Source organism: Pristis pectinata, chromosome 31 (assembly GCF_009764475.1).
Source record: "Pristis pectinata isolate sPriPec2 chromosome 31, sPriPec2.1.pri, whole genome shotgun sequence".
Classification (NCBI taxonomy): domain Eukaryota; kingdom Metazoa; phylum Chordata; class Chondrichthyes; order Rhinopristiformes; family Pristidae; genus Pristis; species Pristis pectinata.
In genome coordinates, this window is record NC_067435.1 from 11367380 (window position 1) to 11382916 (window position 15537).

The 15537-nt window shown below is 43.6% G+C and overlaps 1 protein-coding gene across 3 annotated transcripts in view; it reads right to left on the reverse strand.

Annotated features, from left to right (window-relative positions):
* trmt1 (tRNA methyltransferase 1) overlaps window positions 1-15465 on the reverse strand; it is a 30194-nt gene extending 14729 nt beyond the window's left edge. Inside the window, exons 1-9 of one of the 3 annotated variants that reach the window (XM_052041886.1) lie at window positions 15398-15465; window positions 13054-13307; window positions 9882-10281; window positions 6040-6095; window positions 5829-5950; window positions 5001-5188; window positions 3430-3545; window positions 2925-3037; window positions 898-1046 (exon numbers count right to left, since the gene is read on the reverse strand). In XM_052041886.1, the coding sequence (XP_051897846.1) occupies window positions 898-1046; window positions 2925-3037; window positions 3430-3545; window positions 5001-5188; window positions 5829-5950; window positions 6040-6095; window positions 9882-10249 (1112 nt within the window). In that variant the 5' untranslated portion in view covers window positions 10250-10281; window positions 13054-13307; window positions 15398-15465. Of the gene's footprint in view, window positions 1-897; window positions 1047-2924; window positions 3038-3429; window positions 3546-5000; window positions 5189-5828; window positions 5951-6039; window positions 6096-9881; window positions 10282-13053; window positions 13308-13489; window positions 13618-15397 lie in introns of those variants that run through there. The other 2 variants (XM_052041885.1, XM_052041884.1) reach the window with 2 other exon arrangements.
* Between the last annotated feature and the right edge of the window lie 72 nt (window positions 15466-15537).

Here is a 15537-nt window from a genome sequence, read left to right on the forward strand (position 1 = left end):
AGAAAGAACTTTGAGTGCAGACCACTCCCACTAAGATCTTGGCTCAGATTGTCCCAGTTCATGACCCCTAGAGAGGGGAAGAGGCAGAACGGTCCTTATCTGACAGATCTCTTGACTGCAGTGCAAATCTATTGGTATGAATGTGGGGCCAGGAGAAGGTCAGGGTCGGCTGTGATCAGTCTCAATCCCCACCTAATACTCACTGACAAAGTAGGAATGGCTGTATAAGGAACAGCCCATAATAGGAGGATTAGACCAAGAGCAGTACTTAAAATTAAAGCAAGTCAACTGTACCATAAAAATTAGCACGCCAATGGCTCTACTTCGTTAGGTGTTTAAGGAGATTTGGTATGTCACCAAAGACTCTTGCAAATTTCTAATAGATGTACGGTGGGGAGCATTCTGAATGGTTGCATCACTGCCTGGTATGGATACTTCAACGTGCAGAATCGTAAGAAGTTGCCGAGGGTTGCAGACTCAGCCAGCTCCATCTCGGACACAACACAACCCACCAGGGGAATCTTCTTCATAAAGTACCCTCACCATCTGGGACATGCCCTCTTCTCGTTACTACCATCGGGAGGAGGTACAGGAGCCTGAAGACCCACACTCAACAATTCATGAACAGCTTCTTCCCCTCCGCCATCAGATTTCTGAACGGTCCATGAACACTACCTCGTTATTCTTTTATTTGTTTGCACTATTTATTTTGTAATTTATAGTAATTTTACGTCTTTGCACTGTACTGCTGCCCCAAAACAACAATCTGGTTCTGATTCACGGCCAACTTCATCTAGTAGGCACAGGGGAAGTAATTGACTAAACATTATTTACTTTAAGCATTCAAATGAGGTTCATTTTACTCAGCTACATCAAGCAGTTTGACTGAGTCTTAACCTGGCCGATGCTTTAACCACAGCTTGTCCTGTGAACACCTGGACAAACACTCGGATGTAGAAGTCGGCGCTGACAGAAAGGACAGGGACGATATATCGCTGGTAGCAGTTTGCTCGCAGGTCCAAGTTATGCAGGATGATACGCAGAGCCTGTGGGGTCGGGGGGAGAGCAATAAGGTCAGGGGATAGACAGGGAGAAAGACATTGGGTCAATTAATTAAAAACCAACCAAACAATCCCATACTTTCAGTTTCTGTCCAGAATAGAAGCAATTTATCACCTGGACTTATAACCAGTGTAGAGGTAGTTGATTCTTTATGAACAAGTTCCATTTATATAGGTACATTCCCATGAAGGAGAAAAGTTGAGTAAATCAAAACCAGATGAATGACCAGAGATAGAGTGTAAATTAAACCAAGAAAAAGAGCAAACAACAGGTGGTTAACACAAGTGAAAACTAGGCTGATTATAGAAAGTTCAGAGGAAGGAAATAAGAGGGAAGAAGAGTATGAGAAAAGAATGGCAGAAAATCAAAAATCTCCTATTACTGTTTACGTGCATCTAGAAGTGGAGAGTAATCATGGACCAATATGGAGATCTACTCATGGAGGAAGAAGTCATGGCCAAGGTACTAAATCAGTCTCAGCAGTGGAAAAATACAGCTAAGGCACTTGATGGGCTAAAAATTAATAAGGTTATGGTACCAGAAATGCTCACTGCACTTTAAATGGACCATCACCCAGTCCAGAGGGGATACATCCTAGCGTTTCAAGGGAAAGCAAGAGAAGTTGAGGAGGTACTGGCTATACCCTTCCAAACATCTTTGGATAAGGCGATGGCACAATTAGAGCTGCTGCCTCACAGTTCCAGCATCCCAGGTTCAATCCTGATCTCTGGTGCTGTCAGCATGGAGTCTTCACGTTCTCCTGATATCTGCCTAAGTTTCCTTTGGTGCCCTGGTTTCCTCCTACAGGCCAAAGGCATGCAGGTCAGTAGGTCAATTGCCCTTGGAGTAGGTGGATGGTAGAGTTGATGGGAAGATGGGAATAGACCAAGAGGATGCAGATAGGCTGTTGGAATAGGCAGATGAAATTTAACACAAAATTGCAAAGTATTACTTTCTAAATGAAGAACAAGAAGATACATGTACATACATAAACCACTGAAAACGGCATGGCCACTTCAAGGGGAATAGATCATAAGAAATAGAATAATTGAAATTTACTGCACGGAAGGAGCCCATCCATCTGTGGAGTCCACCGAGGAAACACAGCCTTGTGTAGTCTGCCTATTTAGAAACTGTGCCGTATATCCACATCCATGTCATTGATATGCATTAAGGAAAGCAGCGCTCCCACCGCCAAATCCACTTCCCTCCATCCATAAACAACTATTCACTACTAGCTTTTCCTGTTACTTAGCCAATCTCCTATCCATCTAGCCAGTGCACCTTTTATCCTATGGACTTAAATCCTTCCCAGTTCGGTCTTTAGGTTACATCACATCAAGTGCTCTTTCAGGTGTATTTTATGCTAAGGGTTTAATGCCTTCACAGCTTTAAGATCCCACTACCCTCTGGGCAAAAAGATTCCTTAATTCCCCTCTGATCCTTCTACCTACTGCTTTAAATCCAGGTCCCACAGTTAATCACCACACCGGAAAATTCAGGAAGAATAGGAAGATCCCACCAATGGCTCATAAAATTTTAAACACTAAATGGAAGTCATGATTAACCTCATGTTATATGGAAAACAGCCTCACTTGCCCAATCTTTCTGCATAATCAAAATTCTATACCCTGGCAGCATCATTACACCTTCTGTACTGCAATCACCATCTTTGTTTAATATATTAACCAGAAATGTACACAGTACAGCATCGAGAGTTCACTGATCACACCCATCTTAGAAAGCTCCTCTGTTCTGCTCTCTGATAGAAACACGCGGATGAACTGCAATTTATTGCTAATGATGTACTCATCTTTCCAACACCCTCCAGTCGCAAGGACCAGGAATCTGCTGAAACTCACCATTTCATGACAAAATTTGGATTTCAGCGACATGGCTCCATACTTGCTGTAACACGTCTCTCCACTGTTGCCAGCCATCACTGCCATGTCTGTACATGTCACACACAGAAGCCCTTAAAAAAATACATGATACCTTGTTAGATTTATAATTTCGTCTCTAACAACGTTCAACAGAAGCCAATTCAGGCATGCAAATACCCAGTGCTACTGTACATGGAATGTACACACTACCTGAGGGGGTGGTGTTAGGTTTCCACTGCTAAGGGAGAGAAATGCTGGTCGAAAGAAAACGGTTCAGCACGTTTCCACAGTACAGAAACCATACCTCCCAGGGAGGCAGTACTCAGACTAAACATGCACCCTGTCTGAGCTCCTTGGGCAAGGAAGCCCAAGGGCAGTTGTAGAACCCACCACCCCCTCCCCAAACAAACCTTACAAACACCCCAACGTTGCAACAACATCCTCCTGCCTAGATTCTGATCAGGCGGTTTCTGCCCTCTCTCACCTCCTTCACTCACTGCTTGGACGGCTGCATCAATGAACTGCGACGGACTTCCGTAGGGATCCAGGTCGATCACGTCAAACCGGTCCCGTCTCCTTTTGGACTCATACAGGAGCATGCTGTAGAGTGTCAAAGAGTGCAGACCCTCCCTGGTTAATAATCTCAGGGTCTCACAGCAGAAACAGCCAAGTTTTAAGTGTAAGCAAATTAACGGTCAACGGAGAAAACACAGGTGACAACAGAAAACAATCATTGAAAAAGTAGTAATCATTGGTTTACAAACAGAGGAATTATATCCTTCATACATTTCTTTGACCACACCTCCCAAACCAGTAACCTCTCCAGCCTGGAAGGACATGGGAATCTTGGGTTGGAAATACATCACCCATTCCTTCAGCATCATTGGGTCCAATCTTGTAACTCCGCAGAGAGCATTTTCCCTACGTGGACTGGAATGGTTTCAAGGCACCGACGCACAACCACCTTTAAGGGGCGTTCAGGATGGGCAATAAATCCTGGCATTACCACCAATGCCTGCATCCCACAAAAGAATAATACAAACAAAAGTTTCTCTTCTCTTTCCTTGGAGGTACTGTCTCATAAGTGACACACTGATGCAGCAGATAATGTGCTGCCTCTCAGCTCCAATAACCTGGGTTCAATCTTGACCTTGGGTACTCTCTGTGTGGAGTTCTCCCTATGACCAAGTGTATTTCCTCAAAGAGCTCTGGTTTCTTCCTACTTCCCAAAGACATGCGGGTTGGTAGGTTAATTGACTACTATAAATTACCTCCTGATGTAGAAGAATGGGGGTAGGGGAGGAGCGAGAAGCATGTGAGCAAATACAGTACAGGGAAATAAGTGGGGAATTGATGTGATTGCTCTGAAAGCTGCCAGCATGGACTCGATGGCTTCCTTCTTTGTCATAAGAAGATACAAGAAATGCATTAGCCTTGACTCAGTGGTAGCGTTCCCACCCCACCAGAAAATTGTGGGTCTAAGTCTCGCTATAGAGACTGAAACACAAACTCCAGGCTGAAAAGCCTAATGCAAAATTGAGGGAATGCTGTGCAGCTGGTGGTGCCTTCTTTCTGATGAAACATTACACCAGGGCCCCCATATGCCAAATCTCATTATCTGATCCCTGTCATTTTACTGCTTCTAGGAGTTTGTTGTGCACAGAAGTGCTGTCCTGAAAGGCAGTATATCGACAAGTTCTTTCTCAATAACCCTGCATGTATACAAACCCAAGAACAGTCCCGATTATAGCCTGGTACAAACACTGAAACACTCCTCATCCCATCCCTTTAACGGTGGCATGGTAGCGTAGCGGTTAGCGCGACGCTGTTACAGCGCCAGCAATCGGGGTTCAATTCCCGTTGCTGTCTGTAAGGAGTTTGTACGTTCTCCTGTGTCTGCGTGGGTTTCCTCTGGGTGCTCCGGTTTCCTCCCACATTCCAAAGACATACGGGTAGGTTAATTTGAGTCTTAAAAAAAAGGCCGGTGCGGACTCGTTGGGCCAGAAGGGCCTGTTACCACGCTGTAAGTTAATTAATTAAACATGTACCCAGTACCTTGCGTCTGCCAAGCTTGCCGTTACCATGTGCTCCACTCCATTGAGCTCAATGTTTCTCTGCATCAGCTCCACTGCTTTTGAGGAAAAATCATTTGCCACAATACTGTGAATTCCAGGGACTTCCTTGGCAAATCGGATCGAGCGGAGCCCAGATGCCGCCAGTCCTTCCAGTATACGGATCCCATCCTGCACAAGCACACAGATTAAATAATTAGAGACTACAAGGATTAATGCACATAAAAAGGAGAGAAGTTAACTTTGAGGCACAGCACAGAGAATTCTAATGGAATTCATCAAGACCAGCATTTCACAACCCATATTAAAATATCAAAAGTCTTCAGCAAAAATACACCGAACCCCTTTTTCCTCATTATCCAAGCTGACACCAGAGGGAGTGATAAAGTATCTGAGGCACCACCTCTCTAATGGGATGTTGTACCGACCCTATGAGGAGATGAACCAGGATAAATTCTTTTAGCCCTGTCCCTAGCTGAAAGGCACCCAAAGCCAATTAAATCTCAAATGAAATGAGCTAGTGTGGTAGCAAGGTGCCTGGTTGGCCTTTTGCAGTTTAAGTGGCAGATACTATCACTGCACTGTTATGTGGGGAGTTCCAAGGATTTGCTTCATTTTCAAAGGCACCATCCTTTCAAATTCCCCCAGCAGGGCAAATAAAGCAGGATCCTACGGCACTGAGTGCTGCTCTTCACATTAGCCAGTCCTCGTACACAGGTTGTGTGACTGAAATGAGGAACTGCACCAACAGGGAATCTGATCCAAGATCCACCTTTCATTTGGAAATGCACTTTAAGGAGAGTTGCTTCACCTCACATTTCTCCCCAACACTGGTCGTCTTCTTAATCACTGGTGCATCTCCTTGCTCAGTGGTTTCACTTTCCGTCAGGCTTACAACCATCTTCAGTCTCTCCCGCTCTCCAGGGACCAACACTGCACAGGATATTTTAAGGCTGATTAACACAGTCCCTTTTTAGCAAAAACTCCATCATACCAAGTGGCACTGAAGTAACTCCACTCACCTTGAATCCCCTTGGCCAGGAGCTTCTGACGAGCAAACTCTGTGATGACAGCACACCTGAGAAAGAGAGATAACAAAGCAGCAATAACTGCAGTGCTTTCTTCAAACTTCACGATTCCCACTTCTACCACAAAATAAACCACAACAATGTTGTGCCGACCTTTACACCTCACCTAAGACTATCTAACCCCTTCCTCCCACATATCCCTCTATTTTAAATTCCTCCATATGCTTATCTAACAATCTCTTGAATTTGACTAATGTACCTGCCTCCACCACCACCCCAGGCAGCGCATTCCATGCCCCAACCACTCTCTGGGTAAAAAACCTTCCTCTGATATCTCCCTTGAACTTCCCACCCATTACTTTAAAGCCATGCCCTCTTGTATTGAGCATTGGTGCCCTGGGAAAGAGGCGCTGGCTGTCCACTCTATCTATTCCTCTTAATATTTTGTACACCTCTATCATGTCTCCTCTCATCCTCCTTCTCTCCAAAGAGTAAAGCCCTAGTCTCTCCTCATAATCCATACTCTCCAATCCAGGCAGCATCCTGGTAAATCTCCTCTGCACCCTTTCCAACGCTTCCACATCCTTCCTATAATGAGGCGACCAGAACTGGACACAGTACTCCAAGTGTGGTCTAACCAGAGGTTTGTAGAGCTGCATCTTTGTTTTGGATATAAACAGCTTTGTTTTGGATATAAAACTCAAATGCAGTCAGACTATTTCCCCACAGTACAGCAGAAGTAGGCCATTCAGTCCCTCAAACATGCTCCACCGTTCAAGATCACAGCTGACCTTGTGCCTCAACTCTACTTTCCTACCCGATCCCTGCACCCCTACCAATTCCCTCGGTATCCAAAAACCTATCAATCTCAGCCTTGTGGGGAAAAAAGGATTGTGAAGATTTACAATTACAATTTAAGAAATTTCTAAGCTCAATCCCTAGTGACCAACCCCTTAACAATGCTGAGCCTCGGATTCTAGACTCTCTAGCCAGAGGATAGAGCTGCTCAGAATGATCAAGTTTGCTAGTCAACCCCAGCCTGAATCCACACGCACGTTTCTCCACCGGGAACATCAGACAGCCCTGGAACAAGACTAATTATAGCATTATATTTACCATTAGTCAGAAGAATCTCAATCCACTGTTTATTTATTAAGTCTGCACATAATACAATTTATCTTACTCTAATTAATTCACACAGTTACTTCCTACTCTACCTGGTTTTCCCTAAAGAATGCATCATTAGACCCCATCAAGGTTCCCTGGCTGAGAGCTCCCTCGTGCTCGCAGTTCTGAAACACAGTACTGACAGTGGAGCAACTTTCAACTTTAAGAACCTCGATGGTCTCCATTTCCTTCCATCACATCGTCCTATGTCGCTCCTCCTGCTTCCCTGCCTCCAAAAGTCAAATGTCCAACCAAATGAACCTGCACTCTTCCATTACCAGCTTTGTCACTTCTCACTGAATCTGCTGTTGGTTACGTCCTCGACTACCTCCAAATCCAACTCAGTTCACTGCCCCCGTGAAGTACCTTAGACCATGGTTATGCATAAGCTCTTTTATAAACTTCTTCTGGTCCTCCCCAACTGAGATTTAAGCTATTTTTTTTATTTAAAACTTCTTTCTTCAACAAGGGCCAAGCTTTCTTCTTCCCAGGCAGTCCCTCTGGACAGAGGGCAACTTGCTCCCGCTCTGGTTTTGAGAGCTCTGAGGCAACTCCTGAGGCCAATGTGGAAACCACAAATAGGACAGGAGGTGCCTTATGGAGGGAGCAGGCGAATAGTCCGTGAGGTGATGGTGCACTTCTTCCACCACTGTGTGTTCCTGATGCACAAACGAAGTCGTCCCCATCATCTTTGAGTGGATTAATCCACAATTCGGCTAACCCGAGATAACAATTCACAACTTTTGTAGAAATACACAAATCGTCGCCTTCACCCCTTACCCATGCACAACGTTTAGAAAGTGTCTTTCCTAAGTAATGAAAACAAAGCAGTCAATGTAGATTCCAAAGAGACGAGGACACAGATGGGCAGGCACGGTAGTGTAGCAGTTAGTGTAATGTTATTACAGCACCAGCGACCTGGGTTCAATTCCGGCCACTGTCTGTAAGGAGTTTGTATGTTCTCCCCGTGTCTGCGTGGGTTTCCTCCGGGTGCTCCCGTCTCCTCCCACATTCCAAAGGCGTATGGGTTAGGAAGTTGTGGGCATGCTATGTTGGCGCCGGAAGCGTGGCGACAGTTGCGGGCTGCCCCCAGAACATTCTACACAAAAGATGCATTTCACTGTGTGTTTCGATGTACATGTGACTAATAAAGATATCTTATCTTAAATGATCAAGGAGGCTAGTGTCAGCCTTTACATCTAGAGGAATGGAAATGGAAGGTAGGGTAGAAAGGGAGCAAATGCGGGGTATGCTCCTGATATAGAGAGCCCTGGTTAAAACACATCAGGTAAACAGGGAGTAATTCTAGCTACCACACTCAGGAAGGAAATATTAGCCATGGAGCAGGTGCCACACATATTTACCAGAATTATAATTTAATGCATGAAATCCAGGTATAAGGAGAGACTACACAAAGTGGGGTCAAAATAAAACAAAATGCTGGAAAAACTCAGCTATTGACCCTTCACAGACCCAAAACATTGACCCTGTTTCTCTTTCCACAGACGCTGTCGAGTTTTTCCAGCATTTTCCATTTTTGTTTCACATTTTCAGCATCTGCAGTTTTTTTTGATTTTCATTTGCCCTAAGCAAGGTTACACGTCCTGCTGTTTGTAAGATTAAGGATTTCATGGAAAATTTAGTCATTACGGGAAATCCATGGAAAAAACTATTTCTGGTGTTTGAAGAGTCTAGGACCAGGGGAAGATTCATAAAATTAGAGATAGGTCTTTCAAGAGTAATGTTAGGAAATATACAGAAATTTGGAACTCTCTTCAGCAAATGGCAATTGACAGATTTTTGTTAACTAAAATATTCTAAGGGATTTGGGGAAAGCTAAGAATATGGAATCAGGTCACAGGTCAGTGATAATGTATTGAATGGCAAATCAGATTTAGATACTGAAGTGCTTTCTCCTGTTCTTTTAACAAGGGATACTGGTAACATGGATCTAAACTACACAAGTCAAACATTATTGTTTTGTGCACTCTGAGAATTATATTTTGACACTTTATTGGTTTGAAGAGATGTCACAATCTAGAACCCCAAACTTAGTCAATAAATAAATTTAAAATTTCATGGTTAACTGGCGAGTTTGGTGACTTGGCTTGGAAACATTAGTACCAAAATCAACAGTTATATTAGCAGAAATACAAATCACATATAGGTTGGGGTTGGGGCAAGGTGGAGAGATGCAGAGAAACATGTATAAGTGTGGCACAACTAGGTTCATTAACTCAGCTTTTTGATTCTAGTACTCAGCAGTTTTTAATATCAACAACTGTACAGACTTTTCCCAGAGGGTTGTGAACCTTCAGAATTCTCATCAGAGTGAACTGTGGATGCTGAGTTACTGAGTATGTCCAAGGCAAAGTTTGATAGAGTTTTGTATTACAGGCCACTCAAGGGCTATGGAGATCAGGCAGGAAAGTGGAGTTGTCCAAACATCTTATCTTATCAAATCAGCGGTGACCCTAATAAATAAGGAGCAGGCTCAATAGACCGTATAGATTTCTTCTGTTCCTATATTCTTGTTTTCTTACGACTTTAGACCCTCCCTTTGAAAGTAACAGCAAAAACATATGTATAGTCCTTTGTGTCACTATAATTAGAGTTCTTGTATAAAACTTGTTCAGAAGTTAACATTGATCTATAACACTGCTACTTACGTCAGGTCACGGTTAAACTCCTGCACAGGATTGTAAAATACTTCGTTGGCATTGGGAAAAATAATTTCTGCCTTCCCTTCATTTATAACAGTTTCTCCGATCGGAGCACCTGGAGAAGTTTCACGATCCGGCAAAGGGTTTGATGTACCCTCCAAAAGGTTCACTTTTTGTAACTGGTCATCACCATTGCCTCGACATGTCAGCTGTGGCTCTGCTTGCAATTCATTTCCCGTTTCCATTGCAGAGCTTTGTTCTGCAGGAATATGGAGGAAAGATTCTGGCCAAACCGCTTTCCTTGCTGCAATCTGGGCCCCAGTCAGTGTGCGGTAAACAACGTGCCTGACCTGTAACACTCGGTATACCAGCATTAAGCAACAGCCTCACCGATGGTTCTTTAACTCTATGGAAAACAAGGAACATCCATCAGCATAAATCAGAATTAAAAGCAGTAAAGAACCATCATGTCACTTCAACAATATGCATTTACATTTCATTGAAATTAAAGGATTTACATGTCTTATGATATGTAGTCAGTATTACAATATAGGAAAGACAACACCCAATTTGCATACAAGCTCCTACACTCAGCAATTTAATAATGACCAGGTACTCCATCTTTAGTCTGTTAGTTAAGAGATAAACATTGGTGGGGAGACCAGGAAAAACTCTTACGTTCTTCTTCCAATAAGGGCCATGAGATCTTTTATGCCTAATTGATGAACATACTGTAAATATCCTTGGTTTAACATCAGGCCTGGAAGTATATGTTTTACATAGGCACAAGCAAAAATGGATGCCAGTACAAATGGCCTATTATTCCTTCTTTCAGTTTTATTTTCCTATGCTGCTAATACACCGTGGCTTTTCACTGATATGAGGATATTGCAGCATAATAAGTAGCTAACGTTACCCAAATACAATCGAACATGGTGGGAAGCAGTTTGCAGATCTGTAGTATATTGGCCAGCAGTCCTTGGCAACCACAGACAGTGGTAGCATCTCACAAGTAACAACAGATTTGATGCACGGTGTAGGATACATCACTGAATACATTCAAGGCTAAAATAGACAGATTGGTCTTGAGGTCATTATGGGGAAAAAAACCAGGTCAAACTCAGATCATCCATGATCTTACTGAATAACGTAGCAGGCTCAAGGGGCTACTCTACTCATACTTTGTAAAGTCTTAAAAGTAAGCAGAAGCTAGAACAGAAGGCACAAGTAGACTAAGCAGGTACGGTGTAATGTTATCATAGGAAAAGGGAGAAGGCACATATGCAGCAGGAAGGAGGGGCAATTTAACCAGGCATGCTCAGAAAACGTGGCAGCAGTGAGACTGGAGACAGAGGACTTTGCCCCTCTTTTCCAAAATGAATTTAAACTACTAGATACACAAAAGACTGCTGTAATCTGCAGAAGGAAACAAACCACTGAAGGAATCAGCAAGTCAGGCAACTTCTGCGGAGGCAGAGGGATGGTCAACATTTCAGGTTCAGATCCTGCATCAGCATGATTAACACTATTAATTTATCCAGAAACGTAGGTGCCCTCGGAGAGATCTTGACCAATCAAATTGGCACTTATCCAGAGATTCTTTTTAAATACAAGAATGTAGCATTACCCTCAGGAATTCCCCCATTATTTCTTAACAAAAATGGAAGTCAGGCAAGTCTAACAGATCAGGAGGTGGGTAAATCTCACACAGAATTGAATAGAAGCTAGTAAGACTCAAAAGCACCCAACAGCAAAGGACACAAATTTGACTATTTTTAAGTATTCATTTTTGGGACCTGGCATCATCAGCATTTATTATCAATCCCTAATTTCTCTTGAGGAGGTGGAAGTGAGCAGTCTGGAACTGCTGTACTCCTTCTGGTAGCAGTGCTTCCACAGTGCTGTTGGGCAGGGTGTTTCAGAATTTAAACCCAGTGTCAATGATGGACCAGCAATATATTTCCAAGTGAGGACGGTACATAATTATGAAGGTGGTTCTTTGTGCCTACAGCCCTTATCCTTCTTATTAGTTGTGGTCACAGTTTGGGGAGGTGCTCAGCATGTAACTGCAGTGCATTTGGTAGAAAATACAACTGCACTGTCCATCAGTGGTGGACAGAATAAGCATTTAGGGTGGTTGACGAGCTGCCAGTAAAGCGGGCTGTTTCATCCTGGATGGTGTTCAGCTTCTTGCCAGTGAAGAATATTCCATCATGCCCTGACTTATACCTTGTAGAGAGTGGAAAAGCTTTGGAGTGTCAGTAAGTGAGCCACCTGCCAGAAGACACCCAGCCTCTGATCTCTTCTTGTAGCCATGGTGGCTGGTCCAGTTGACCTTCTGTTCAAAATTGGAGTATCAGTAAGTGAGCCACCTGCCAGAAGACACCCAGCCTCTGATCTCTTCTTGTAGCCATGGTGGCTGGTCCAGTTGACCTTCTGTTCAATGGTAATCACTAGGATATTGGTGGTGGAATTTGGCCATAGTAATGCCACTGAATATCAAGGGGAAAGTGGTTAAATTGTCTCTTGCTGGAGATGTTCACTGGCTGGCATTTTTGTGGCATGAATGTTACTTGTTGCTTATCAGCCCACGCCTGAACATTAACCAGGTTTGCTGCACGCAAGCACTTGCTAAGGAGTTATGAATGGAAGTGAATGTTGTTTACTGATGATTGCACATCCCCAGTACTGACCTTATGATGGAAGGTCATCGATGGAACAAGTGAAGATGGTTGGGCTTAGGACATTGCCCTGAGGAACCCCCGCAACGATATCCTAGGGTTGCGATGACTGAACTTCCACCACCAATGTCTTTCTTTTTGCCAGGTATGACTCTAGAGTGTTTTCCCTTTGATGCCAACTGACCTCAGTTTTACCAGAGGGCCATGATACCACACTTTTGTCAAATGCTGCTTTGATGTCAAGGGCAGTCACTCTTACCCAACCGCTAGAATTCAGCTCTCTGGTCCATATTTGGACCAAGACAGTGATCAGGTCAGGAGCTGAGAGGTCCTGGCAAAAATGAAGTGGTAATTTGTAAGTAAGGTATTGGTGATTACGTTCCACTTGGTAGCACTATTGATGATGGCTTCCATCAAATGCTCATGTCTGAGAATAGACTGATTGGGTGGTAATTAGTCAGAGAGGATTTGTCCTGCTTTTTGTGAACAGAACATACCTGGGCAAATGTCCACATTGTTGGGTAAATGCCAGTGTTGTTACTGTACTGAAACAACTTGGTGAGAGGCACAACTAGTTCTGGAGCACAAGCCTTCAAATACAGCAGCTGGGATATTGTCTAGTACTGTAGTCTTCATTGTATCCAGTGCTCTCAGCTGTTTCTCGACACCACATGGAGTGAATCAAATTGGCTGGAGACTGGCTTCTGTGATCAAAACAGAAAATGCTGGAAACACTCAGGTCAGGCAGCATCTGTAGAAAGAGAAATAGAGTGGACGTTTCAGGACGAAGACACTTCATCAGAACTGGAAAGGAAAGAAAACTAGTATCAAGCTGCAGGGAGGGTGGGAAAGATGGAGAGGGCAAAGAGATTCTCTCTGATAAAGTGAGGCCACAGGCAGATAGGTCTCATGCAACCACAGAAGATACAATACCTTTTCTTTCCACCTCTTCCCTTCCCATCATTCACAGATCCAAACAGTCCTTACAGGTGAAGCAGCAATTCAAAAGCACTTCTTGCAATCCAGGGTACTGCACTCGGTGTTCACAACATGACCTTCTCCATATCAGCAAAACCAAACACGTGTTGAGGTAATCACTGTACAGAGCTTCTGGGTTCAATCTGCAGGGGAGACCCTGGCTTTCTGTTGCCTGCCACTTTAATTCCCCATCCTGCTCCAATCTGTGTGTCCTTGGTCTCCTGCACTGTTTTAACAAGGCCCAATGCATCTGCAGTTTTTTTTGATATTCATTTATTGTTAGCTACTGTGACAGTGGAGGAAGCTTCTGGCTGAACGTGGTTGCAAATACTTCAGCCTTTTTTGTAGCACTCACATTGCTGTGTGCTGCCATCACTGAGGATGAGAATGTTCTTGGAGCCTCCACCTGTTGAATTGTTCATCACCATTCCAGAGTGCAGAGCTTCAATCAGATCTGTTGGACATCCGACATGCATGAAAAGGGGCAAACCTGTGTCAGCTATGGCACAGCCAGCCCAATGTTGTTCTCACTGTCACACTTCAGAGTACTGAGCACAAAAAATTTAGACGGTCACACCAATGAAGTATATATCAAATGCAGCATTTATTAGGTGTAGATCATTAAACAAATGCCATCTGACCTCTGAGGAGAATGTAAAAGATCCTACACCAAAGAAGAGCAACAGGATTCTTCTTAGTATCTCAAGGCCAATATTAATCCCCTGCTTGACATTTATAAATCAGAACAGCAGCATCATATGCTTGTCACATAGATCTACTTAGGTCATCGTCGTGGCTATCCCTCAAGGTCGAGGATGATGGTCTTCATTCTGTTGATCTATTTACGGGCTCTCAAGTGGCTTACGAGTCCAATCTTGGCTCTGAAAGTTCTTCCGCATTCAGGACAGGTAGTTCCAGATGGCAGATTGGGCTTTGGCTGTTGCTGCCTTCTTTCCATTTTCATCTCTTTTCTTCTAATTCTGCACATCTGTCAGCTTCGAAAGTTGCTGTTCCTCCTTGGATGATGGCTTGTCAGTTTCCTGTCCTTGGCATTTACTGGACTCACCTTTCCTCCAACGTCAACCTTAATGATGAGATCCAACATCGTCTTAAATGCGCTGGAACAGCTTTTGGATGTCTCCGAACATGAGTCTTTCGTGATCATGACATCCGAACAGGCACTAAAATGTTAGTGTACAAAGCAATGGTGATCCCAACACTCCTTCTCACATACAAAATGGCTGATACATTTCCTACATTACAACACTTCAAAAGTACATTAGTACCTCCAGGACATGCTGATAGAGACAAAAATAGCTACAAAAACAGAAATCTCTCTTTGTATGTATTATACCATAAGGTATTGGAGCAGAATCAGGTCATTCAGCCCATCAATTCTACTCTGCCATTCAATCATGGTTAATTTTTTTCCAAACCCCTTTCTCTTGTCTTCTCCCTGTAATCCTTAACCCTTTTACCAATCAAGAACCTGTCAATCTCTGCCTTAAATACCAATGACTTGGCCACCACAGCCCTCTATAGCAACAAATTTCACAGATTCACCACCCTCTGCCTGAAGAAACTCCCCCCATCTCAGTTTGAAAGGGACATCCCTTCATTCTCTGGCTGCGCCCTCAGACTCTATTCACCCAGTCCCTGCTCTAACCTGTTCACCTCCACAGATCTAAAGGCAGATTCAGATAACATGAAAAAAAGACCCTGAGAGGGAAAATATAAAGGAAAATGTTGAACAACTCAGGCAGCAGCAGCCAGAATTATTACAAAAATGCATTTAATTTAATACATGCTTAAAATTACAAACAATAAATAAGATTTAGTCTCTAAAATATAAAGATAACTTACTAATAATGTCAACAAACAGGGAAGCAGCTTCTTTCCAGCTCAGCTGCCATTTTGCTGCAGTCAGCAGTGCCTAATGGGAAGTCCCGGTCCCACGTGGGGCAATGTGGGCGTGGTCCCAAACGTCATCGGCTGCCTTGGCG